Source organism: Dermochelys coriacea, chromosome 5, assembly GCF_009764565.3.
Source record: "Dermochelys coriacea isolate rDerCor1 chromosome 5, rDerCor1.pri.v4, whole genome shotgun sequence".
Classification (NCBI taxonomy): Eukaryota; Metazoa; Chordata; order Testudines; family Dermochelyidae; genus Dermochelys; species Dermochelys coriacea.
In genome coordinates this window covers 457,982-483,649 of record NC_050072.1, presented here as the reverse complement: position 1 = coordinate 483,649, position 25,668 = coordinate 457,982, and the positions used below count along the sequence as shown (strand labels likewise).

The 25,668-nt window shown below is 50.2% G+C and overlaps 1 protein-coding gene across 5 annotated transcripts in view; it reads left to right on the top strand.

The window, feature by feature from the left end:
• Window positions 1-24,987, top strand: part of TLN1 (talin 1) — a 142,788-nt gene extending 117,801 nt beyond the window's left edge. For 4 of the 5 annotated variants that reach the window (XM_038401695.2, XM_038401689.2, XM_043514656.1 and 1 more), the window contains 9 exons: window positions 112-297; window positions 759-866; window positions 6,877-6,982; window positions 11,201-11,325; window positions 11,751-11,876; window positions 20,600-20,662; window positions 21,176-21,358; window positions 22,723-22,851; window positions 23,806-24,987. In XM_038401695.2, coding sequence (XP_038257623.1) covers window positions 112-297; window positions 759-866; window positions 6,877-6,982; window positions 11,201-11,325; window positions 11,751-11,876; window positions 20,600-20,662; window positions 21,176-21,358; window positions 22,723-22,851; window positions 23,806-23,937 — 1,158 coding nt within the window. In that variant the 3' untranslated portion in view covers window positions 23,938-24,987. Of the gene's footprint in view, window positions 1-111; window positions 298-758; window positions 867-5,384; window positions 5,388-6,876; window positions 6,983-11,200; window positions 11,326-11,750; window positions 11,877-20,599; window positions 20,663-21,175; window positions 21,359-22,722; window positions 22,852-23,805 lie in introns of all 5 variants that reach the window. The other variant, XM_043514657.1, reaches the window with a different exon arrangement.
• Window positions 24,988-25,668: the final 681 nt, after the last annotated feature.

Genomic DNA, 25,668 nt, shown 5'->3' with positions numbered 1-25,668 from the left:
GCCATGCGCTCGGAAGTCAGGCAGTGACCAGGCTCCAGTATCTGCGCAGCCTTAACTCTGCGGCCCCTGCCCCCACCCATCCTGGTCTCATCCCCACCGCTCGGGTCTCAGGTTTTCTGCGCCCAGGTGCCTCCAGCCAAGACCTCGACGCCAGAGGATTTTATCCGCATGACCAAAGGCATCACCATGGCGACAGCCAAGGCCGTGGCCGCCGGCAACTCATGTCGGCAGGAGGATGTAATCGCCACGGCCAACTTGAGCCGCCGTGCCATCGCTGACATGCTGCGCTCCTGCAAGGTAAGCGGGGACACAGGGCCCTGGGCTGCCAGGGGCAGGGCAGGAGGGCTATAGGCTTTGGGGGGGCACCGAGGGGCAGGGCAGGGCAGGAGGCTGCAGGGCAGGAGGGTGATAGGTTGCAGGGGGGGCAGGGCAGGAGGCTGCAGGAAGGGCATTGAGGGGGGCAGGGCAGGAAGGCAATAGGTTGCGGGGGGCACTGAGGGGGGCGGGGCAGGAGGGTCATAGTCTGCAGGGGGCACTGAGGGGGGCGGGGCAGGAGGGTCATAGTCTGCAGGGGGCACTGAGGGGGGCGGGGCAGGAGGGCAATAGGCTGCGGGGGAGGCACTCGCGGGCACTAGGGGGCAGTGGGTCCTTCAGGCACTGGAGGGTGTGGGTGCCACGGCACTGGCCTAGGTGATGGGCAGGGCTGTGTGGCCGATGCTGTGTGTGGGGCAGCACTGCTCACTCTTTCTGGCTTTCAGGAAGCCGCCTACCACCCTGAGGTGAGCGCGGACGTACGACTGCGGGCGCTGCGTTACGGCAAGGAGTGTGCCAACGGCTACCTGGAGCTGCTGGATCACGTGCTGGTGGTGAGTGACCCCACCCCCTCCCAGCTTCCATCTCCTGGCGGCATCCCAGGAGAGCCCAGGCACACGATGCTCAGCCGCCCCATGGATACAGGGGTCACTCTGTAGCACCTTAGGGTCACAGAATGTCAGGAGTGGAAGGGACCTCAGGAGGTCATCTAGTCCAAACCCCTGCTCAAAGCAGGACCAATCCCCAAATAAATCATCCCAGCCAGGGCTTTGTCAAACCTGACCTTAAAAACTTCTAAGGAAGAAGATTCCACCACCTCCCTACGTAACGCATTCCAGTGTTTCTTCTTCTGGGATCCTTCCCCCCCCCCCATTCCCCCTCAACTCTCCCCTCCCCTCCTCCTGTAGAGCTCTCCCCTTGTACACCCAGAACTCTGTCCTCACCCTCCACAGGTTATGCTTTAGTCAAACACATGTCACTGGGCTCAGTGCCGGGATACCTGGGTGAAATTCTCTGGTCTGTGATATACAGTAGGCCAGGCTAGATGATCTAATGGACCCTTAAACTCTGTGAATCTATGAACCATCCCCATGGAGACCTCTTAGTAGCAATTAGGAAAGGCAGACAATTGATAAAGGAAGCTAACGGTATCATGAAAAGCTTATGGCCAGTATAAATACAAATGATTTTTTAAGAAAAAAAAAATCGGGAACAAACAAAATTCTAGCAGTGGTCTAGGTCAGTTTTACCATCCCTGTCGCATAGCAATATATCATGCAGAAAAGGCAGATGTATTCAATGGCTGTTCCTGTTCTGTATTTGGAAAGAAGCTGTATGTTCTATTCGTATGTGAGTGACAATGAAATAGTTTCTGTTCCATCAGTAGTTAGAGAGGATGTTAAGCAGTAGCTACTATAGTTAAACATTTCTAAATCATCAGGGACAGATAACTTGCATCCAAGAGTATTAAAGAATTGGCTGAAGAGTTTTCTAAACCATTAATGTTGTTTATCAAATCTTGGAAGCGCCAAAGGACTGGAAAACAGTCAGTGTTGTGCTAGGATTTAAAAAGAGTAAATTGGATGACCCAGGGAACCACAGGCTGACATTGATCCTGGGCAAAATCATGAGAAGGCTGATACGGGTTACAGTCAGTAAAGTACTGAAGGACCATAGCATGATTAACACCAATCAACGTGGTTTTATGGCAGATGGGTCTGGTCAGACAAACTTTTGTGTTTTTTGAGGTCACAGGTTTGGATGCTAAAAGTAACTATAGGTTAATGTACTGAGACTTCTCCAAGGCACTGGACTAAAAACAAGCACTATGCACAGTCAGTGTAACCCACGTGTGATGAAGCTACGAAATCTCACACTAGCACAGAAAAAGCGGGAGAGCCTGTGGGCCCAGCTGAGCCTGTCCCACTGTAGCTGCAGCCAACACCAGGCCTGGAGGGGAAGAAAAAGAGAGAAACTGGCTCAGTTCAGAGTGGACGGGCGAAGAGGCAGGAACCAGCTGCCTCCCTATCTGAGGGCAGAGTCCCTAGGAGCCTGGCAGCTGGGCCAGCAGCACTGTGTCCCTGACCCTGTCCAAGAGAGTCGGCTGAGGAGACCAAGGAGCACCCAGCATCTGCATAAACGGGGTGATTGGACAGTAGAGCATTTTGGGGTTCAGTCCTGGCAAACTTACAGCCCTCTTCCCGGAGAAACCTGAGGCCATGGCAGGATGCCCAAGGTCCATGGGGGAGCGCTACTTGAGTTAAGCCTCTAAAACAGTTTGGACTAGAGAGGCCAGAGCGGTAGAGAGTAGCCCAGGGCAGTGGACTGAGACTCTCTGCCAGGAGCCCGCTGTCAGGGGGCTGCTTCACACGGAGCCCTGGGCTGGGACTCAGTGGAGAGGGGGTGCCGGGGTCCCTTAAGGACTGAGACACCTTGGCCAGGGAAGCAAGGGGCTGGAAGGCAGGTGCGCCAACCACTAGGCCACCTGACTCTCCAAGCACCCTGTTACACCATCTGAAATTGCTTTAGGAATTAGTCTACTGACCTATCAGTTCAGGAAACATGAAATCTCATCCAGTGAGAGGGTTTCTAATGGGTCCTGCAGGGATCTGTTCTTGCCTCAGTGCCATTCAATGCCTGTATCAGTGATCTGGAAGAACATATAAAATCGGTACTGGTAAAATTGAAGCTTCCCCAAAATATGGGCTTGGCAAATGATGCTGGGGACTGGTCGTTTATCCAGAGCTGTCAGGATCAGTTGGTAAGTTGCACTCATTGGAGGCCCTGAGGATGTTACATGGGCCGTAGCTCTGTGCTGATTGGGCCGCATGCTGGTCCTTCACTTTCAGTTCCAACTCCCGCCAATTCAAATCTATCAATGGGAAGTCAGGTCATGAAGACCCCCTGCTGGACGGGGAACCGGGTCTGCAGGACACCCTGCTGCTGCCTTTGTCACTCTCAGTCCCTCTTGGAACCCTGCGTGGGTCTGGAACCTGCTTCTTGGACTGATCATCCTTCTCCAGCCATGCAATCTGCTGCGCCTTGTTGAGGTTCCCAATGCTTAACCCTCTCTCCCTGCACTGGTTTGCAATGCCCTTCTTAGGGAGGCGGTTATACACCACTTTCTTGCTGCTTCCTCTAACTAGCCTGGTTTTACTGCTGCAAATCACTTATTGCAAAATACTACTGCAGAATTCAGCATTCCCACCCTGCCACCACCTGTCACGGATCCACAGGATTGGTGCTACGGTCCCAGCTTTTGAACAGTCCCTGGAGGAACCCTTTAATGTGCTAGACCCCCAAGGAATCTCACTCTTCCTCCTGCATAAGCCACGCAGCTTCACCGCCTCCTTAGACCAGACCTCTGAGCCTGTAACACTCCTGCTTCACCCCATGAGCTCCATTCAGTGAGTTCAGCTGAGACAGACCCCAGTGGAGACTTGTACACTCTGCAGGGATTAATGCACCTTGCCAGCATCTGCAGCAACATTCTCACAGTGCTGCCAGAACAGTCGGATTTATTAGTCAATGGCAACACAGCATAGGAAGTCCTTAGGTTAGCAGAGAGAACTGAAGGTTAGAGCCCAGCCAGGCTCTGCTGAACCCCATTGTTCAAGCTCTGTCTGTGTCTCCAGCTGACCTCCTCATTAGACTTGTACACTTGTATCTTCAGAGAGAGGCTCTATTGATGTGAGGACCAAGACCCAGACAGCCGAGCAACATCCAGATCTGTCTCTTCGCCTGCCCTGAGAACAAACAGCCTGTTCCCACCCCCTGGGTAACAATGCAGCACACAGAGCACAAACAGGACTCGTAAAAATATTAAACCAGACACATTCAAATGAGAAATCAGGCACATGTTGTTATCAGAGTGGGGGATTAGCCCTTGGAACAAACTCCCAAGGGAAGCAGGGAAGCCATCTTGTGGTGGCTTCAGATCCAGACTGGTGCCTTTCTGACAGGTGCTTTAGTCAAACACAAGTTACTGGGCTCAATCTGGGGAAACTCGGTGAGGTTCCCTGGCTTGTGCTATACAGGAGGTTAGATGAGATAAACTAATGGTCCTGTGTGACCCTAAAATAAGAGTCTAGGAACCAAGAGCACAGGTCACATTTTATGAGATGGGGGACTGGATCCTGGAAAGGACTTCAGGATCGTGCTAGATAGCCCGCTGAATATGAGCTCCCAGCACGATGCTGGAGCTAAGAGAGTGGCTGTGATCCTTGGATGGATGTGCAGGACAATATAGAGTAGGAGTGGAGAGGTGGTGTTACCGCTGTCTGTGGCATTAACGGGACCGGTACTGTATGTTGTGTCCAGTTCTGGGGTCCATGCTTCCAGAAGGATGTTGATAAATTGGAAAAGGTTCAGAGAAGAGCTGCACGAGTGATCTGAGGTCTGGAAAATCAGCCTGACACTGTGAGGCTGAAGAAGCCTTATCTGTTTAGTTTACGTGGGAGATGACTGGACTGTTGTCTACAGTTACCTGTCTGGGGAGGAGATGATTGTTAGCCAGGGGTTCTTCAATCTAACAAAGGCGAACCACCATCCAGTGACTGGAAGCTGAATCTAGACTCATTCAGACTTGAAATAAGGTTCAGTGAGCATTAGGAGCCACTGGAACAACTGCCCTAGGGCTGTGGTGTATTCTCCATCCCTTAGCTGCATAGGCTGCACACAAAGCCGCCCCCTCTTCCCCCGCTTTTCCCCCACCCACCCGAGGCACACTGAAGCTCAAGCAGGAGGTGTTGTGCTTGATGCAGGAATCCCTGGAGGAGGGGCGGTGGTTCTCTGGCGCTCACGGTGCAGAAAGTCAGATTAGATGGTCCAAATGGCTCATCCATGACATGGAACTCACCCTTATTTCCGCTGCGCACACCACTTCCTCCCTTGGCAATCTCAGCCTTTCCCAGGCAGACCCCTGCCCCCCAGGCTCCCTTCTCCCCACGGGATGAGGCCCTGTCTCCACATGCATGTTCAGAGCCCCTCAGGGCCTTTGACTGGCACTGCCCCTGCAGGCTGTTCACTGCTTTACTCTTCTTTTCTATATTCTGTTCTTTCCACCCTTTCAGCCGGTGAGTACAGTGGTGCTTGGAGTGACTCTGTGTGTCTGCCCCAGCATGAGCCTTGTTCACAGCCCACGTGTGTGCATGTGAGCACCGAGTGACACAGCTGGGGTGGGTGGGAATGGGGCGGGGTGTGGGACACAACACGTGCTTTAGGTGACAGGGATTAGGGCTGTGTTGCTGGTGCATGTGAGAGCATGTGCCAGGGGTGTGCTCTCAGTGCACATGCATACTGATGTGCACACATTCTGCGTGATGGGTAGGGGTGTGCTCAATGTGTGCACACTGTATGTGTGTTCACACATGCTCCCGGTGACATAGGCCTAGGTGTGTGCTGCGTGTGCACGTGTTCCAGGTGACTTGGTTCTGGGAGGGTGCTGCGTGTGCATATGCTCCAGGTGACATGGGCCTGGGGCATGCTCTGTGTGTGCACGCATGTGCGCTGGGTCACCCGGAAGCAGGGATATGCTGTGTGTGTGTGTGTGTGTGTGTGTGTGCCCGTGCACATGCTCCAGTGACCCGGGATAGGGGGGTACTGTCTGTGTGCCCCCTGGATGGTGTGGGGGTCACTGCCATGCTCTCTGAGCCCCATTCTCCAGGACGTCACCCCTCTGAGATCCCTTCCTCGGTGACAGCACTTGCTTAGCCACGTGGCTATGTGCATTAACCACACACGTGTGGCTGGCCAGCGCCCAGCCCTTCAGAGTGCAGCATGTGCCCACAGTTTGGCCCAGCAGCTGCAGAGCCAGGCTGGGCATGTGAAGAGCTGGGCCCCGGCTGCAGTATGGGATCCTAGCATCTCCTGCAATGTGCTGTTTGCACTCATGTGGTGGCTCGGCACCTGCCTGGCCAGACCTTAGCACCTCCAGATGTGGGACCAGCAGCCTTCCCTGGCACGCAGACAGACGGGAGTGGGGGCAGGGTCTTAGCTCCAGGACCCCAGGGCAGGGGAGGTCAAGGTCATGACTCTGGAGGAAGGGGTTCTGGTTTGGATAATTCCACCATGGAGGAAGGGGCATCACCTTAACCTGCAGAACTCACCGCCACAAGGTGTCACTGAGATCACCAGCTCAGCTGGGTTCAGGAAATGATCAGCCATTTCTGTGGAGAATGAGACCAACTAAAGTCTCTGTAGAAAGGGTTAAAACAATGGACATACCACCAAGGTGCACAAGCCAGCCCCTCCTGCCAGGAGTAGGGGAAACTCCCTTACAGGCCTGTCGTTCCAGAATGGCCACTGAGAGGTTCTTGTGGTAGCTGGTCCTAGGCACTGTTAGAGACCAGAGGCAGGGGTAGATGGGCCCCTGGGCTGCCAGTTCCTGTTCCGAATAGTGGTATTCTGGGGAACAAGGGGAAAGCCCTGGAGGGTGGGAGTTGGCACAACCCGAAGTTTGTGAAAGGTCCTAGATGGAGTAACCCCAGATATTGCCAGCCATGTCCCCAGGGGCACTCTCTGGGGACACAGCCTGCCTCTGCTCACAGTCCTCTCCCTCCCCAGATCCTGCAGAAGCCGAGTCACGAGCTGAAGCAGCAGCTGGCTGGATATTCCAAGCGGGTGGCTGGCTCCGTCACCGAGCTCATCCAGGCTGCAGAAGCCATGAAAGGTGAAGTCCAGCTCCAGAGCGGTGGTCATTCTTTGGTCACTGGCTCCATCTCAGTGGCTAGGATCTCAGCTGGGACTCTGACCCAGTGCTTGGGAGGGATCTGGGTGTCAGTAAGAGGACCAGAAAAAGGCCATCATAGCTAAATGACAGAGTAAAAGGTGATTAGAGGCAAAAAGACACCCTTTTTTTAAAAACGGAGAGTCCAATCCTAGCAAGGACAATAGAAAGTAGCATCACTCAGGCAAGTCAGGTGTAAAAGTACAACAGGGCAGGCCAAGAAAGAGTTTGAAGAAAAACTAGCTAAGAGCACAAAGACTAGCAGCAAAAAAAAAAAAAAAATTTCAATACATGGGAAGCAAGAAGCTGCCAAACCATCAGCGGGGCCACTGGACGAGCGAGGTGCTAAAGAAGCACTCACAGAAGATAAGGCCATTGCGGAAAAGCTGAATGAATTCTCTGTATTGGTCTTCGCTGCAGAGGATGGGAGGGAGATTCCCACACCTGAGCCATTCTTTTTAGGTGACAGATTTGAGGAACTGTCCCAGAATGAGGAGTCAGATGACATTCCCCAGGGTACAATCTGGACTGTTGAGTAACTGTGTCCCCTCAATTCTCCAGCCTGGGTGCCTTTTACACTGGGAGAGCAACCACTGCTGGTGTCAGGGTTCCCTCCCCACTCTGAACTCTAGAGTACCAATGTGGGGACTCGCATGAAGACCCCCTAAGCTTATTTCTACCAGCTTAGGTTAAAAACTTCCCCAAGGCACAAATCCTTCCTTGTCCTTGATGGGTACTGCTGCCACCACCAAGTGAGTTAGACAAAGATTCAGGGAAAGGACCACTTGGAGTTCCTGTTTCCCCAAAATATCCCCCCAAACCCCTTCACCCCCTTTCCTGGTGAGGCTTGAGAATAATCTACCAACCAAATAGGTAAACCAGATTCTTAAAAAACAGAACTTTATTATAAAGAAAAAAAAGTAAAAGAAGCACCTCTGTAAAATCAGGATGGAAGATAACTTTACAGGGTAATCAGATTCAAAACACAGAGGATTCCCCTCTAGGCAAAACTTTAAAGTTACAAAAAACAGGGATAAACCTCCCTCTAAGCATAGGGAAAATTCACAACTAAAAACAAAAGATAATCTAATGTGTGCCTTGCCTTATTTACTTACTCTTTTTGCAATACTGAGACTCATTTTAGGATGATTTTTAGGAGAAGGAGTTTTCTGACCTGATGCTTCTCTGCTTTCCCAGAGAACACAGAGCACAAACAAAGCCTCCCTCCCCCCCCCCCGATTTGAAAGTATCTTCTTTCCCCATTGATCCTTTTGGTCAGGTGCCAACTAGGTTATTCGAGCTTCTTAACCCTTTACAGGTAAGAAGAAATTCTAGCCTACCCTTTATGCCAGCTGATCTGGTCACAGCCAGCCTCGAGCACGTCAACAACTCCCAGCTCTCCTGTGTGAGTGCTCTCGCCAGCCACCCCAAATTACTCTTCAGGGTAACACCAGCAAACTCCAAGTCCCAGACGTTCCCCCAGAAATGTGCGGCTTGTGCTGCCCAGCTCTCTGCTTCTGGACAACACAAGCTCATAGATAGTCTGTCATTTCATGAATAGAAAATGATGTGCACAAATCCTGTTATCCCAAATGGTGTTTCCCAATCACTTCCATCCAAACGCGCTGGTTTAGATAAAACAATAAAACGAGTTTATTAACTACAGAAAGATGGATGTTTAGTGATTACAAGGGATAAGGCATAAAAGTCAGGATTGGTTACAAAGAAATAAAAGATAAAATGCAATTAACACCTAACTTAAAAAGCTAAGTGAACTCAAAGCAAAAAGTCTTTCTCACCACATGTTTCAGCAGTCTTAATGGCAGAATCTTTCAGTCAGGATCCCTCCCCCAAGTCCAGTGATGCTTCCTTTGTCCTTCAAGTGTGGTTGATACCATGAATAGAGGGATCAGGAGAGATGATTTGGGGCGTCCGTTCCCCATTTTTATATCTTTTCCTCTTCTTTGAGAATCATCTCCAGCTGGGGTTCAGGGAACAGAAAGTCTGGGGAGATGACAACTTATTTGCCAAGCTATTTATTTGCCAAGGTGTAAATTTCTCACTTACTCCCTTTTTCCTCAAAAGAATGGCCACTTAACCAGGTGATAGTCCATTTGATTTTGTTGACACCTGGCTGAAGCATCAATTTGCCTTTTATCTTTGAGGAACTGTTATGTGCCTACTTTTCTAAACTTGGAATATGTCTCAGTAACGTTAAACGCTAGAATCTTATAACTTTACATACAAAGTTGCCGTGCATATTTTACCAGGACAGTAATGATCAGCAAATTATGAGTTTTCAAATGATACCTTACAAGGCATACTTTGTACAATATCCATTATAGCTTTGTAAAAAGGGTGAACATGGGGATACAGACTGTCACAGTTAGTAGAGGAGTTTTTGGAACAAACTGATAAATTAAATAGTAGAAGCTCCCCAGGACAGATGGTATCACCCAAGAGTTCTGAAGGAACTCAGATATGAAATTGGTGAACTAACAACTGTGGTATGTAACCTATCACTTCAGTCAACCTCTGTACCAAATGACTGGGAGACAGCTAATGTGATGCCAATTTTTTAAAAAGGATCCAGAGGCAAGCCTGGCAATTCCAGGCCAGTGAGCCTGACTTCAGTACCAGGCAAATTGGCTGAAACTACAGTAAAGAACAGAATTATCAGGCACGTAGATGAACACACTAGGTTGGGGAAGAGTCAACTTGGCATTTGTAAAGGGAAGTCATGCCTCACCAATCTATTAGAATTCTTTGAGGGGGCCAAACAAACGTGGACAAAGGTGATCCAGTTGATATAGTGTTGTTTAGACTTTCAGAAAGCCTTTAACAGCTCTTAAGCAAAGTAAGCTGTCATGGGGTAAGAGGGAAGGTCCTCTTATGGATCAGTAACTGGTTAAAAGACAGGAAACAAAGGGTAGGAATAAATGGTCAGTTTTCACAATGGCAAAAGGTTAATTGTGGGGTTTCTCAGGTATCTGTACTTGGACCTGAGCTGTTCAATGTATTCATAAATGAGGTGGGAAAATTTGCAGATGATACAAAATTACTCAAGGTAGTTAAGTCTAAAGCTGACTGCAGAGAATCCAAAGGGATCTCGCAGAACTGGGTGACAGAGCAACAAAATGGCAGATGAAATTCAATGTTGATAAATGTAAAGTAATGCACACTGGAAACCATAATCCCAACTATCCATAGCAAGTGACAGCATCTAAATTAGCTGTTACCACTCAAGAAAGGTCTTGGAGTCCTTGTGGATAGTTCTCTGAAAACATCCACTCAGTGTTGAGTGGCGTCAAAAAAAGCTAACAGAATATTAGGACCCATTAGGAAAGGGAGCGATAATAAGACAGAAAATATCATAATGCCTCTATATCAACTATGGTAAGTCCACACCTTGAATATTGTGTGCAGTTCTGGTTGCTCCATTTCAAAAAAGATACATTAGAAATGGAAAATAATTGGCGTATGGAACAGCTTCCATATGAAGACTGAAGGACTGTTCAGCGTGGAAAAGGGACGACTAAGGAGGAATGTGACAGAGCTCTAAAATCATGACTGGGGTGGGGAGAGTGAATAAGGATGTGTTGTAACACACGAATCAGGGGTCACCCAATGGAAAGAACAGGCAGCAGGTTTAAAACAAACAAAAGGAAGTATTTCTTCACACATCGCAGAGTCTGCCTGTTGAACTCTTTGCCAGAGGATGTTGTGAAGGCCAAAAGTATAAGTGGGTTCAATAAAGAACTAGGTAAATTCATGGAGGACAGGTCAGTCAATAGCTATTATCCAGGATGGGCAGGGATGGTGCCCCTAGTCTCTGTTTGCCAGAAGCTGGGAATGGGTGATGGGTGGATCACTTGATGATTCCCCATTCTGTTCATTCCTGCTGGGGCACCTGGCATTGGCCACTGTCGTGAGACAGGATACTGGGCTAAATGGACCTTTGGTCTGACCCAATGTGGCCATTGTTATGTTCCTGTGATTCTATGCCCAGCTCTGGGAGGGCAGTGGGATCTAGTGGGTTAGAGCAAGGGGGCTGGGACCCAGGATTCTGGGGTCCTATCTCCAGCCCTTGGTGCTGTGGGGTCTGGCTTGTGTTCTCAGGAATGGTTTCTCAGTCCCACGTCTTGGTTCTCGCCACCACAGGAACCGAGTGGGTCGACCCAGAGGATCCCACGGTCATTGCTGAGAATGAGCTTCTGGGAGCAGCAGCTGCTATTGAGGCTGCAGCCAAGAAACTGGAGCAGCTGAAGCCGAGGGCCAAACCTAAGGTACGGCTGCCCTGCACCTACCTGCACCAGGCTTGGCAGACCAGGATCCGGTCCTTGGGCCTCGCCAGGCTCCCTGGAGGCTGCTGTGTCCTGACCGGGCCAAGGATTCTCCCATCAACATCTGTGGCTCCAAGGCTTTCACTGTGGGGAGAGCTGGGCCCCACCCCCTCCCCAGGGAGAGCTCTCCAGTGTCACTTTCTCCCGCTGTCCCCTCGCCTGGCACCACGGGGCTGCATCCCTGGGTCACAGTGGTGCCTGTTCTTTCTCCCAGGTTCCCCTCCTTCCATCCGTGTTATACACATGCCCGCTCTGTGCCCCGTGTGCTGCCTGTCCCCTCCCACCTCTCAGCTCAGCTCCCCTCCCACCTGTCCCCGACGCTCCCCTCCTCTTCCGCCAGGGCTCACATCCTCTGTTTCCATCTGCAGCAGGCGGACGAGAGCCTCAACTTTGAGGAGCAGATCTTGGAGGCTGCGAAATCCATCGCTGCTGCAACCAGTGCCCTAGTGAAGGCAGCCTCAGCGGCCCAGAGAGAGCTGGTGGCTCAAGGAAAGGTAACGCTGCCGCGTGGGGGAGAGGCCATGAGACCTGTGGCACTTGCTACTCGAGGAGCCCGGCCAGGCTCTGAGCCCCGCTTTGGGTATTGCACAAACATCCTCTCCGAGCACATTCACAGCACGATGCTGGGGCATGAAGAGTTAGTGCGACCGTTGGGTATACAAACAGGGCAGCAGGGAGGGAATTTTACCTCTGCACATAGCACTGGTGAGACCAATACTGATCCTGTGCCCAGCTCCGGTGCCCACAGTTCAAGAATGTTGTTGATAAATTGCAGAGGGCTCAGAGGAGCCACACAAATGATCCGAGGAATAGCAAACCTGTTCAGAGAACTCAGTCTGTTTAGCCTCTCAACCAGGTTACAGGGTGACTCCCCCACAGCGGGTCAGGACCTCCAGGAAGAACCAATATTTGATCACAGAGGGTGTGACAGGTCCCCTCGGGGTGCCACCTGGAATTGGGGTATAGCTGAGCCCTCTGCCTTACCAACCTGGGTTCTGTCTTGCACTGTGGCGTCTTGACATACTGCAAAGCCCTCCAAGCTTGGATTCTCGCCAACATCCACAAGCAGGGACCCCACCCAGCTGTGTTCACGATTGCTCTGGCCAGCCACTCATGAACCCACAGCGGAGAGGCTCCAGCCAAAATACCCCCCAGCTCTTCAGCCTAGGATCCCAGAGCTGTACCATCCTGCTCTGGTCAAAACCTGACCAGTGTGAATTTATTACCCAGTCCACCACTTCCACAAAGGAAAGTGGAGGTGCACTAGCTCTTGTTCATGAGCCGAGATTTATCCCTTTTGCACTTCAAACAACACGCAATGTTTTAGGTAAAATATAAAAGAGGTTTATTAACTACAGAAAGATAGCTTTTAAGTGATCAAACAGATCAAAGTAGATTACCATAAGAAATAAAACAAAACCACAATCTAAGCCAAATATACTAAATAGGATTTGAATTAAGCAGCGTCTCGTCCTGTTAGATAGTTTAAACAGTCCATCAAAGTTTTCTACACAGACAGGCTTCCTTTCCTGCCTGAGACCAGCACTTCCCCCAGTTCAGTCTTTGTTTCTTGGATGTTTCCAAGTGTTCTCTTCTGTGGGGGGTGAGGTCCTGTCATGAGATCACTCCCTCCTTTTTTATCTTTTTCCAACTTGCTGGAAAGATCTTTTGCTGTGACCTGGGTCAACAGTTCCTATTGTGTGGTGTTATGTCTGAGAGGTTTCCATTGTATGCAGTTCCTGGGGTAACCCTTGTGAGGGGTGTGTGTGTGTGTGTGTGTGTGTTTCCTCAATAAGAACATATGAATGGCCGGACTGGGTCAGACCAGAGGTCCATTTAGCCCATTATTCTATCTTCTGACAGTGGCCAATGCCAGGTGCCCCAGAGGGAATGAACAGAACAGGGAATTATCAAGTAATCCATCAACTGTCGCCCATTCCCAGCTTCTGGAAAACCGAGGCTAGGGACAACGTCCCTGCCCATCCCGGCTAATAGCCATTGATGAACCTATCCTCCATGAACTTATCTAGTTCTTTTTTGAATCCTTTGCATAATGACAGGTTTCAGAGTAGCAGCCGTGTTAGTCTGTATTCGCAAAAAGAAAAGGAGTACTTGTGGCACCTTAGAGACTAACAAATGTATTTGAGCATAAGCTTCCGTGAGCTACAGCTCATTTCATCGGATGCATTTGGTGGAAAATGCAGTGGGGAGATTTATATACACACAGAGAACATGAAACAGTGGGTTTTATCATACACACTGTAAGTAGAGTGATCACTTAAGTTGAGCCATCACCAGCAACATGGGGGGGGGAGGAGGAGGAAAACCTTTCATGGTGACAAGCAAGGTAGGCCATTTTCAGCAGTTAACAAGAACATCTGAGGAACAGTGGGGGATGGGGTGGGGGGAGAAATAATATGGGGAAATAGCTTTAATTTGTGTAATGACTCATCCATTCCCAGTCTCTATTCAAGTCTAAATTAATTGTATCCAGTTAGCAAATTAATTCCAATTCAGCAGTCTCTCGTTGGAGTCTGTTTTTTGAAGTTTTTTTGTTGAAGGATAGCCACTCTCAGGTCTGTAATCGAGTGACCGGAGAGATTGAAGTGTTCTCCGACTACATAGAGTGCTTCCGCCGACGTGCACAGGCTGAAATTGTGGAAAAGCAGTATCACTTGCCCCATAACCTCAGCCGTGCAGAACACGGTGCCATCCACAGCCTCAGAAACAACTCTGACATCATAATCAAAAAGGCTGACAAAGGAGGTGCTGTCGTCCTCATGAATAGGTCAGAATATGAACAGGAGGCTACTAGGCAGCTCTCCAACACCACTTTCTACAAGCCATTACCCTCTGATCCCACTGAGGGTTACCAAAGAAACTACAGCATTTGCTCAAGAAACTCCGTGAAAAAGCACAAGAACAAATCCGCACAGACACACCCCTAGAACCCCAACCTGGGGTATTCTATCTGCTACCCAAAATCCATAAACCTGGAAATCCTGGACGCCCCATCATCTCAGGCATTGGCACCCTGACAGCAGGATTGTCTGGCTATGTAGACTCCCTCCTCAGGCCCTATGCTACCAGCACTCCCAGCTATCTTCGAGACACCACTGACTTCCTGAGGAAACTACAATTCATTGATAGGTTTCAGAGTAGCAGCCGTGTTAGTCTGTATTCGCAAAAAGAAAAGGAGTATTTGTGGCACCTTAGAGACTAACAAATTTATTTGAGCATAAGCTTTCTTGAGCTACAGCTCACGAAAGCTCAAATAAATTTTAGTCTCTAAGGTGCCACAAGTACTCCTTTTCTTTTTACAATCCATTGGTGATCTTCCTAAAAACACCATCCTGGTCACTATGGATGTAGAAGCCCTCTACACCAACATTCCACACAAAGATGGACTACAAGCTGTCAGGAACAGTATCCCCGATAATGTCACGGCTAACCTGGTGGCTGAACTTTGTGACTTTGTCCTCACCCATAACTATTTCACATTTAGGGACAATGTATACCTTCAAATCAGCAGCACTGCGATGGGTACCCACATGGCCCCACAGTATGCCAACATTTTTATGACTGACTTAGAACAACGCTTCCTTAGCTCTCATCCCCTAATGCCCCTACTCTACTTGCGGTACATTGATGACATCTTCATCATCTGGACCCATGGAAAAGAAGCCCTTGAGGAATTCCACCATGATTTCAACAATTTCCATCCCACCATCAACCTCAGCCTGGACCAGTCCACACAAGAGATCCACTTCCTGGACACTACGGTGCTAATATGCGATGGTCACATAAACACCACCCTATATCGGAAACCTACTGACCGCTATTCCTACCTACATGGCTCCAGCTTTCACCCAGACCACACCACATGATCCATTGTCTACAGCCAAGCTCTACAATATAACCGCATTTGCTCCAACCCCTCAGACAGAGACAAACACCTACAAGATGTCTATGAAGCGTTCTTACAACTACAATACCCACCTGCTGAAGTGAAGAAACAGATTGACAGAGCCAGAAGAGTACCCAGAAGTCACCTACTACAGGACAGGCCCAACAAAGAAAATAACAGAACGCCACTAGCCATCACCTTCAGCCCCCAACTAAAACCTCTCCAACGCATCATCAAGGATCTACAACCTATCCTGAAGGACGAGCCATCACTCTCTCAGATCTTGGGAGATAGACCAGTCCTTGCTTACAGACAGCCCCCCAATCTGAAGCAAATACTCACCAGCAACCACACACCACACAACAGAACCACTAACCCAGGAACCTATCCTTGCAACAAAGCCCGTTGCCAACTCTGTCCACATATCTATTCAGGGGACGCCATCATAGGGCCTAATCACATCAGCCACACTATCAGAGGCTCATTCACCTGCGCATCTACCAGCGTGATATATGCCATCATGTGCCAGCAATGCCCCTCTGCCATGTACATTGGTCAAACTGGACAGTCTCTACGTAAAAGAATAAATGGACACAAATCAGACATCAAGAATTATAAGATTCAAAAACCAGTCGGAGAACACTTCAATCTCTCCGGTCACTCGATTACAGACCTGAGAGTGGCTATTCTTCAACAAAAAAAACTTCAAAAACAGACTCCAACGAGAGACTGCTGAGTTGGAATTAATTTGCAAACTGGATACAATTAACTTAGGCTGGAATAGAGACTGGGAATGGATGTGTCATTACATAAAGTAAAACTATTTCCCCATGTTATTTCTCCCCACCCCACCCCACCCCCCACTGTTCCTCAGACGTTCTTGTTAACTGCTGGAAATGGCCCACCTTGATTATCACTACAAAAGGTTTTCTTCCTCCTCCCCCCCCCCCCCACCTGCTGGTAATAGCTCATCTTAAGTGATCACTCTCCTTACGGTGTGTATGATAAAACCCCTTGTTTCATGTTCTCTGTGTGTGTGTGTGTGTGTGTGTGTAAATTTCCCCACTGTATTTTCCACCACATGCATCCGATGAAGTGAGCTGTAGCTCCTGAAAGCTTATGCTCAAATAAATTTGTTAGTCTCTAAGGTGTCACAAGTACTCCTTTTTTTTTTTTTTTTTTTTTTTTTTTTTTTTAATCCTGTTATAGTCTTGGCCTTCACAGCATTCTCTGGCAAGAAGTTCCACAGGTTGACTGTGTGTTGTGAAGAAATAATGCCTTCTGTTTGTTTTAAACCTGCTACCTATTAATTTCATTTGGTGACCCTTAGTTCTTGTGTTATGAGGAGGAGTAAATAATATTTCCTTATTTACTTTCTCCATACCAGTCATGATTTTATAGACCTCAATCATATCCCCCCTTAGTCGTCTCTTTTCCAAGCTGAAAGTCCCAATCTTGTTAATCTCTCCTCATATGGAAGCTGTTCCATATCCCTAATAATTTTTGTTGCCCTTTTCTGAACCTTTTCTAATTCTAATACATTTTTTTTGAGATGGGGCTACCAGAACTGCACGCAGTATTCAAGATGTGGGTGTACAATGGATTTATATAGAGGCAATATGATATTATCTGTCTTATCTATCCCTTTCTTAATCATTCTCAACATTCTGTTCCCTTTTTTGACCATCACTTCACGTTGAGTGGACATTTTCAGAGAACTATCCACAAGGACTACAAGATTTCTTTGAGTGGTAACAGCTAGTTTAGACCCCATCATTTTATATGTATAGTTTGGATTTTGTTTTCCAATGCGCATTACTTTGCATTTATCAACATTAAATTTCATCTGCCATTTTGTTACCCAGTCACCCAGTTTTGAGAGATCCTTTTGTAGCTCTTTGCAGTCTGCCTGGGACTTAACTATCTTGAATAGTTTTGTATTATCTGCATATTTTTCCACCTCACTGTTAACTACTTTTTCCAAATCCTTTATGAATATGTTGAATAGGACTGGTCCCAGTACAGATCCCTGGGGGACACCACTGTTCACCTCTCTGCATTCTGAAAACTGACCATTTATTCCTACCCTTTGTTTCTTATCTTTTAACCAGTTACCAATCCATGAGAGGACCTTCCCTCTTATCCCATGACAGCTTACTTTGCTTAAAAGCCTTTGGTGAGGGACCTTGTCAAAGGCTTTCTGAAAATCTAAGTACACTCTATCCACTGGATCCACATGCTTGTTGACTCCCTCAAAGAATTCTAGTAGATTGGTGAGACACAATTTCCTTTTACAAAAAACATCTTGATTCTTCCCCAACAAATTATGTTCATCTATGTGTCTGCCAATTTTGTTCTTTACTATGGTTTCAACCAGTTTGCCCAGTACTGAGGTCAGGCTTACTGGCCTGTAATTGCCAGGATCACCTCTGGAGCCCTTTTTAAAAATTGGCATCACGTTAGCTATCCTCCAGTCGTTTGGTACAGAAGCTGATTTAAATGATAGGTTGCAAACTAACTTAGTAGTTCTGCAGTTTCACATTTGAGTTCCTTTAGAACTCTTGGGTGATACCATCTGGTTCTGGTGACTTCTTACTAGTGCTGTCAAGGGATTAAAAAAATTAATTGCGATTAATTGCACGATTAATCGCACTGTTAAAGAATAATACCATTTATTTAAATATTTTTGATGTTTTCTACATTTTCAAATATATTGATTTCAATTACCACATAGAATGCAAAGAGTACAGTGCTCACTTTATATTATTTTTGATTACAAATATTTGCAAAGTAAAAAACAGAAGATGTAGTATTTTTCAATTTACCTAATACAAATAATGTGCTGCAATTTCTTATCATGAAAGTTGAACTTACAAATGTAAAATTATGTACAAAAAATAACTGCATTCAAAAATAAAACAATGTAAAACTTTAGAGCCTACAAGTCCACTCAGTCCTACTTTTCGTTCAGTCAATCGCTCAGACAAACAAGTTTGTTTACATTTGCAAGAGATAATGTTACCTGCTTCTTGTTTACAATGTCCCCTGAAAGTGAGAACAGGCATTCTCATGGCACTGTTGTAGCCGGCATCGCAAGAGATTTACGTGCCAGATGTGCTAAAGATTCATATGTCCCTTGATGCCTCAACCACCCTCCTGAAGGACATGCGTCTATGCCTATGACTGTTTCTGCTTGATAATGATCCAAAACAGTACGGATCGACATATGTTTATTTTCATCATCTGAGTCAGATGCCACCAGCAGAAAGAAGGTTGATTTTCTTTTCTTGGTTGCTCAGTTCTATAGTTCTGCATCGGAGTGTTGCTCTTTTAAGATTTTTGGAAGGCACTTCAGATTCTTAAACCTTGGGTCGAGTGCTATAGCTGTCTTTAGAGATCTCACATTGGTACCTTCTTTTGTCAGATCTGCTGCGAAAGTGTTCTTAAAATGAACAACATGTGCTGGGTCATCATCCGAGACTCCTAGAACATGAAATATATGGCAGAATGCAGGTAAAACAGAGTAGGAGACACACAATTCTCTTCCAAGAAGTTCAGTCACAAATTTAATGAATGCATTATTTTTTTAACAAGCATCATCAGCATGGAAGCATGTCCTCTGGAATAGTGGCCGAAGCATAAAGGGGCATACTAAATCTTTAGCATATCTGGCACATAAATATCTTGCAATGCTGGCTACAAAAGTGCCATGCAAACTCCTGTTCTCGCTTTTAGGTGACATTGTAAATAAGAAGTGGGCAGCATTATCTCCTGTGAATTTAAACAAACTTACTTGTCTTAGTGATTGGCTGAACAAGAAGTAGGACTGACTGGACTTGTAGGCTCTAAAGTTTTACATGGTTTTGTTTTTTGAGTGCAGTTATGTAACAAAAAAAAATCTACATTTGTAAGTTGCACTTTCACAATAGAGAGATTGCACTACAGTACTTGTATGAGGTGAATTGAAAAATACTATTTCCTTGTTTTTCATTTTTATAGTGCAAATATTTGTAATATAAAGTGAACACTGTACACTTTGTATTCTGTGTTGTAATTGAAATCAGTATATTTGAAAATGTAGAAAAACATCCAAAAATATTTAATAAATTGTAATTGGTATTTTATTGTTGAACAGTGCGATTAAAAGTACTATTAATCGAGATTAATTTTTTTAATTGCAATTAATTTTTTGAGTTAATCGCATGAGTTAACTGCAATTAATCGACAGCCCTACTTATTACTGTTTAGTTTATCCATTTGTTCCAAAATCTCCTCTCATGACACCTCAATCTGGGACAGTTCCTCAGCTTTCTCACCTAAAAAGAATGGCTCAGCTTTGGGAATGTCCCTCATATCCTCAGCCGTGAAGACCGATGCAAAGAATTCATTTAGTTTCTCCACAACGGCCTTATCATCCTTGAGTGCTCCTTTAGCATCTTGATCGTCCAGTGGCCCCGCTGATTGTTTAGCAGGCTTCCTGCTTCTGATGTACTTAAAAAAAATTTTTGCTATTATTTTTGAGTATTTGGCTAGCTGTTCTTCAAATTCTTTTATGGCCTTCCTAATTATATTTTTACACCATTAACCTTTAAGCCATTAACATTGTTTGGCCTTTTTACTGTTGTACCTGAAAGGCTGCTTGTGGGTGTTTTTCAACCTGACATAGTGTTCCAGTAACGGATACAAAGCCAAACTTCATAACTTCACATACAATCCAACCAGATATTACTGTCTAGCTGATCCAGACTTTTAGAATGATACTTCACAAGGCACAGTTTGTGCAAAACATATCCTAATTATCTGACAGTAGTGAATAAGAGAGTGCCTGGGTGTTACAGAGGGCTCTTCAGTTTAGCAACAAAAGATTTAGTGGATGGAAGTTGAAGCCAGCAATAAGGTGCTGGTGGGGGTAGTTGGCTTTGAAACAGGAATTAATCCAAGGAAGCCCGGTAAGGAGCCTGTGCTATGCAGAGGGTCAGACTAGTCCTATGACCTGTGGTATCCAGATCAGACAAGATGCTCACAATGGTCCCAACTGGCCTTGGAGTGTCTGGCTCTGAGTCGCTGTCCAGGCCCAGTGCCTTCAGTGGGAGGGGGCAGACAGCCCTGGAGTGCCCTGCCGCAGAGGTACCCCTCCCTGGGTGCTGGATGCTCTGGAGAGTAGGTCAAGGCCCAGGGTTTCCTGTGCCCATGGGGTCCTGGGGTCAGGGACAGAGAAGGGCTGCATGCTCGCTGGGCCCTGCGCCATTACCATGGTGGGCAGGGGGCTGGGCACAGCAGGGCTCACTCACCCTGTCCTTGCTTCCGCAGGTGGGTGCCATCCCTGCCAATGCAGTGGACGATGGCCAGTGGTCCCAGGGGCTCATTTCAGCCGTGAGTATCAAAGGCCCTTTAGTATCGAGGTCACTGTGCCCGGGCCCTGCCCCAGGGTGGGGGGAAGATTCCTCCCCACTTGATGTTCTTCTTCCCTGGGACTGGGGGGCCGTCTCCTTCTCTGTGGGGAGCCTCTTCCTGTGAGATCCTGCCCCTTGCTCCCTTTCCTTCCTCACACCAGCTGCAGCAGGGCACAGAGGTCGCTCCTCTCCTCTCCCTTCCTCCCATCTGCCCCCCACTCTGGGCCCCCTCCACACACCCTTCGCTTCATGCTCCCCCTTTCCCCCCAGACTTCACCCTTCCACGTGCCCCATCCCCTCCCCCGCAGGACCTCGACCCCCCCATGACCTTGCCCCCCCATGCGCGCCCCCCCCATGCACCTCATCCCTATCCCCGCAGGACCTGCTCCCTTAGACTTTGCCCTTCCATGTGCCCCGCCCCGTCCTTGCTTTGCCCCAGGCCCTTGCCCTGCCAGGCCCCTCCCCACTCACCCCATCTCCTTCTCCCTGCCAGGCCCGCATGGTGGCTGCTGCCACCAACAACCTGTGTGAGGCTGCGAACGCAGCGGTGCAGGGCCATGCCAGCGAGGAAAAACTCATCTCCTCCGCCAAGCAGGTGGCTGCCTCCACGGCGCAGCTCCTGGTGGCCTGTAAGGTGAAGGCTGACCAGGACTCTGAAGCCATGAAGCGGCTGCAGGTGAGTCCCTGAGCCCGCTGCCCCAGAAGGGCCCCCTGGGTTGGGTCGGGGGGTCTGGCTCCCCGGGGACAGCAGGGGGTGCTCTCTAGAGCTGGGGTGCATGTGCAGCCCAGGGTGGGGCATCCCAAGCAGGGCTGGTGTCCTGGTGCTGGCAGGGCCCTTCCCACTGTAGGGCGTGGAGTGAGTGGCGCTCCCCACCCTGTCAGGGCCTGTGCGCTGAGGGCGGTGGGGCAGGTCTTGGGCTTCCCCCTAGGAGTGGGGTGTGAAATATCAGCCCTGCCGCACTGTAACACGGCCTGCCCGTGTTTTTATAAGGCATGGGAATTAACGCCCCCAGGGCACCAAACCCAAGGCTGCTGCCAGCAAATGAGAACAGTTCCCTTCCCAGCTGCGCTGGGTCACCTGCTCTACAGCATGGACTCCAGGGTTACCTGGGCTGGGGTGACGCCCACTTTACCCCATGCTGTCTAGGACCCTAAGGGTTAATGACGACTGGGTGAATTGGGAGCACTTCTGCTCCAGCAAGCATAGGACACAGAGGTTAATGCGGGGGCGGAGAGGGGTGGGCGCAAACCCTCAGGCTGCGGCACTGGAAAGGTTAGTTGTGAGGGGGAGGGGACAGGCTCTGGCAAGCAAAGGGTTTACTGGGGAGGGCGAGTGAGACCCTGGCTCTGGCACTTGTGAGGCTAACGGGGGGCATGCTCACAGGCAGCTCCTGGCTCTGGTGCTCAAGGAGTTAAGGGGGGGCAAGGCACTGAAGCGGCGGCATGGGGTGTCTGTCGTCCAGCTCAGAGGCCTTCTGGCAGCCCTGTCACCCCAGCGCCCTTCCAGGGTACAGAGGCCTTTATCCTGCCTGGCCCCCACTCGGGGCCCGGCTCCACCTGGCTTGGGCCCTGAAATGGCCATGAGCAGCATTTCTGCCGCTCCTGCGCTGCTGGCCACACACAGGAATCCCTGGCAGCTCCCAGTACCTGCATGACTCGCAGCTCGGGGGCCCAGGCACGAGAGCAGAGCCACCTTCACGGCTGCAGCCCCCGGTGCCCAGGCCACCACCTGGTGCCCTGACCCTGTGCTTGCAGGAAGTCCCCAGTTTGGCCTCCCCACACCCCCCTGCAGTCACCACATCCCACTGGCTGCCCCCATCCTCTCGGCCACCAGCACGGGTCCTATTGACGCTTGGAGCCTCCACCATGCCCCCACCAGCCCTCAGCCCCCGTCATGTCCCCTAGCCAGCCTACCCCAACCTTCCCCCAGGAGCCCAGTAAGCCCTGCCATTGCCATCCTGGGTGGTGGCTGCCCACTCGCAGGTCACAGAACTGTGTCCCTTGCCGAGTCTGCACCACATTCCCTTTCTCTCTGCCCAGGCCGCTGGCAACGCCGTGAAGAGGGCATCAGACCATCTGGTGAAGGCAGCCCAGAAAGCAGCCGCCTTCCAGGACCAGGAGAATGAGACGGTGGTAGTGAAGGAGAAAATGGTTGGGGGAATTGCACAGGTGAGGAGCAGGGGTCACACCTGAAGTCTGCAGGCAGCTTGAAACAGCAGCCCTGAGCAGGAGAAATGCCCCTTCCTTCCAGGGAGTGTTGCCTCTGAAACCTAACAACAACTCTATCTTATCCCATAACTGTGTCATTGCTGCTTATTTAAGTGGATGCAGCCAGAGAATATACTTCCCTCGCAGCCTCAGGACCAAGAGCTGCCCAAACCTCTACCTTCCCCCTTGGAAACTCCTCTGCTGTGGCGAGACGCTGCGTGCACCCCTGGCGGGGCTGAGACTGAGGCTGGGGTCGAGACATGGCATTGGATGTTAGGACAGGAATTGATAGACGGGGTGAAGCCTGGAGTCCTGTCGTGCCTGGAGCAGCAGCACCAGACACTTCAGAGGCTGGTGCAAGAAACTTGCAGTAGGATAATCTGCCCCACATCAGGCCTCCTGCTGGGCTCTGACCATTGGAGTTTGGCTCCAGCCCTGAGCATGAGATTTAATATCCCTGCCAGAATGTTAGCTGTAACTGTTGTAGCTGGATCTTCATAGTAGCTACATACCAAGAGCCAGCTCTGTAGGGCCCATGGACGAGACCCTGGCTCCCCAGCCTGAAGGCGGCTCTGCGGGGCCCGCGGGGAGAGACCCACTTCTCAGCTCTTGCAGGATGCCCGGAACATGGAATGTATGTTTATCCCCATGGAGGACTCCGGCCATGGGGCACGGGGTCGGGTGGGGAAGTCAGAGGTTCAGCGTAAACCTGGGAATAGCACGTAGCCCTGGATCTGACGCTCGGGTCAGGATGCGGGAATAAGAGTCCAGCCCACTGCCCTCGGCTGCAAGGCAACATTCACACACCTCTAGCGTGGCCCAGGCCAGATGGGGTATAGCGGGCTGCAGCTGGTGCTCGCAGGGCCCCAGAGCCCATGGGCAGGGCGGGCTCTCACCCGAGTCTTTCCCTGGCAGATCATTGCGGCGCAGGAAGAGATGCTGCGGAAGGAGCGGGAGCTGGAGGAGGCCCGGAAGAAGCTGGCCATGATCCGGCAGCAGCAGTACAAGTTCCTGCCCTCAGAGCTGCGGGATGAGGGGCAGAACTGAGGGAAGCGTGGCCATGAGCTGAGCCTGCCCACCCCCACTCACCGCAGAGACTGCTGCCGCCGCCTCCTATTTAATACAGGCCTGCCCTGAGCAAGGGATTGCCTGGATCACCCAGACTGGCCTGCTGCCCAGCGCACGGGGGCCTAATCTGCCACTGCCACCACTGCCCCCAGGGGGTGCTGCACCAGCAACTCTCTGCTTCACCACGCAGCCAGAACGCCACGGGCACACGCTTCTAAACTCTGCTAGGGGCACGGCCAAAGTGCCTGGTGCTCCGTGGGCCCCGAGGAGGCTGGGGCTCACCCATACAACTGCCTCGAGCCCTGCAGGGCTGGGGCTGCACCCCCCCCCCAGTTCTCCCTCCCCCCCCCACCTTTCAGGCGTTTTCCTTTGTGCCTTTGTGGGTTCCGCGTCTCTGGGTGTTGAGCGTGGAGACGGTTCTCACCCAGCTCCGCTCCGGGGCTAGTTGTGCAATGTGGGGACAGAAACTGCTTCCCTGGTGACTCTTGCACCAACCCCCACCTCACCTCTGATGCCTTATTGCTGGCTGCGCCTTCCCAGTTGCCCAGTGTCTCCGCTCCAGGGTGCAAGGGGTTAATCTCTAGGTTTGCCCCCTGCCCCATTGTGCCTCCTACTTGCAGGGACCTGCCTGCCCCTGGAGCAGCCCCCAGCCAGCACCCCCTGCTGCTCCTTGTTCCCAAGTGCCTGCGGTGTGCGTCCGAGATTGCCAGTATTTTTGTAGTGTTGAATTTTGGAAGTATTGAGGCTGTAGGTCTCAAAGCTCATTTACTCGCCTGTTCCCCCAGCCACTAACCCTCCTCCCCTGGGCCACAGAGCCCTGCATTCCCCTTCCCCTCCTCTGCTCTGGGACCCTGAACCCCACCCCCCGACCCTGCACTCGCTGAGGCTTCTCTCATCTCTCTTATTTTGATACTCTGAGCTTCCACTGTTAATCATGAAAGGAAAGCGATTGCCCTGCCACTCCCGGGGTGGGGAATGGGACAGCTCCTTGCAAAGGATTCTTCATCAATAAAACCAGCTTTCCTGCTTCTTTGGTCTGCATCAGTGGCCACAACTCAGCTGAGTCCGCTCTCCCCAGGCTGCTCTTCCAGACACTCCTCTCTGCTGGGGGCAGCTGCTCCCTCCCTGTGTGTGTGAGATCCCAGGGGCCTCTCCTGCACACTCCTCTCTGCTGGGTGCCCCCTCCTTCCCCACTGCTTTTAGAACTAAACCATAGAGGTGGCAGAATTTTCAGACTGTTTGGTGCTCAATCTGCCCCATCATAAACCTTCCCTCTGAAAAGCTCAGTGGGCCCAAGACTAGGGTGACCTTACACAGACTGTTGGGTCTCGATCCTGCCAGAACAAGAAGCAGCTGTTTGGCTTTAGCAGAGTGGGGACTGAATTTCCCTCTGTCAGGCAGTTGGGCCCGTGCTGCCCTTGGAGCCCCCAGCTGCTGCTCTCAGCAGAGGAAGGAGCAGCAGCCGCTGCTCTGAGCACAGATCTCGCACCAGCCCCTTGGAGCAGCCTGCCTGCTTGTTGGGCATTGGCCCCTCACTGGGAGGGTCCTGCTGCTTGGGAGGTTCTCCTGCCACCAGCCCAATATTCATTCTTCTCCCAGGGGCTGGGCTGAGCTTGGCCTGTGGGTTCTAAGCCTGCACCAGCTGGGGCCTTCCCCATCTCCCTTCAGACTGTGCAGGGAGAGGGGTGAGGCCAAAGTGCCCAGCTCCCA